We start from the raw sequence: 741 nt of genomic DNA on the forward strand, positions 1-741 counted from the left end.
AAGGTCAGTGGCAGGCAGGAACCCCTCTCCATCACCAACTGTGGTAATTTGGGAGGAAAGGGGCTCTGAAAACCCGGGGCCCTCCTCCGCCTCCGGTTGAGATATAGCCTCTTCCGTTGGCTGAGAAGGCTGAGGTGAGGCCCAGGGATCTTCTCCCATGGGCTGAGGCGCGAAGTCCTCTGAACCAAAGACAGGAGGAGGAGCAGCTTTGTCTGGAGCAGAGGCATCAACATTGGCAGAAAGAATAGAGTATAGTCATCTCACGCAAACTGGCTCATATTTCTGTTACGAGGGTCCCCCTTAACATGGCAAATGATAGTAACTTGGATGAAGTCCTCAGTAGTTTGTTTTTATATCTACTGTTCATACCTATTACACAGAACAGAAATATGAACTCAGGCATAAAAAATTAGCTCACTACAACAAATAGTATAATCCATATAAGAGAAGATATATGAGTATTCTTACTCAAAGTAGTTACTAAGATCACCTGAAAGTTCTAGCTGGAAGATAAAAAAAAAAAGTTGAAAATGAATGCAAAGAAACTTTTCTTCTATTAAGAGTACAGTCTCAAGAGAACAAATAAGAAAGAGAAAAAACAGAATTTCATAAGTGATTCTATTACAGAGTCATCATGCAAAGTCATTAGTAACAAAGTAGTCAGCTATTTGCAACAGCACCCAAAGAGTTAGTAGGGGAAACTATGTTATTACTGAAGGCTCTGCTTTTTAGCAAGATGGG

The 741-nt window shown here is 41.3% G+C and overlaps 1 protein-coding gene across 1 annotated transcript in view; it reads right to left on the minus strand.

Moving 5' to 3' along the window:
* LOC119585716 overlaps positions 1–741 on the minus strand; it is a gene marked incomplete at its 3' end in the record, with an annotated part of 123925 nt that overhangs the window by 2018 nt on the left and 121166 nt on the right. Inside the window, 1 exon segment of the mRNA XM_037934403.1 lies at positions 1–212. Within this exon segment, the coding sequence (XP_037790331.1) occupies positions 1–212 (212 nt within the window).

Source organism: Penaeus monodon, chromosome 20, assembly GCF_015228065.2.
Source record: "Penaeus monodon isolate SGIC_2016 chromosome 20, NSTDA_Pmon_1, whole genome shotgun sequence".
Taxonomy (NCBI): Eukaryota; Metazoa; Arthropoda; class Malacostraca; order Decapoda; family Penaeidae; genus Penaeus; species Penaeus monodon.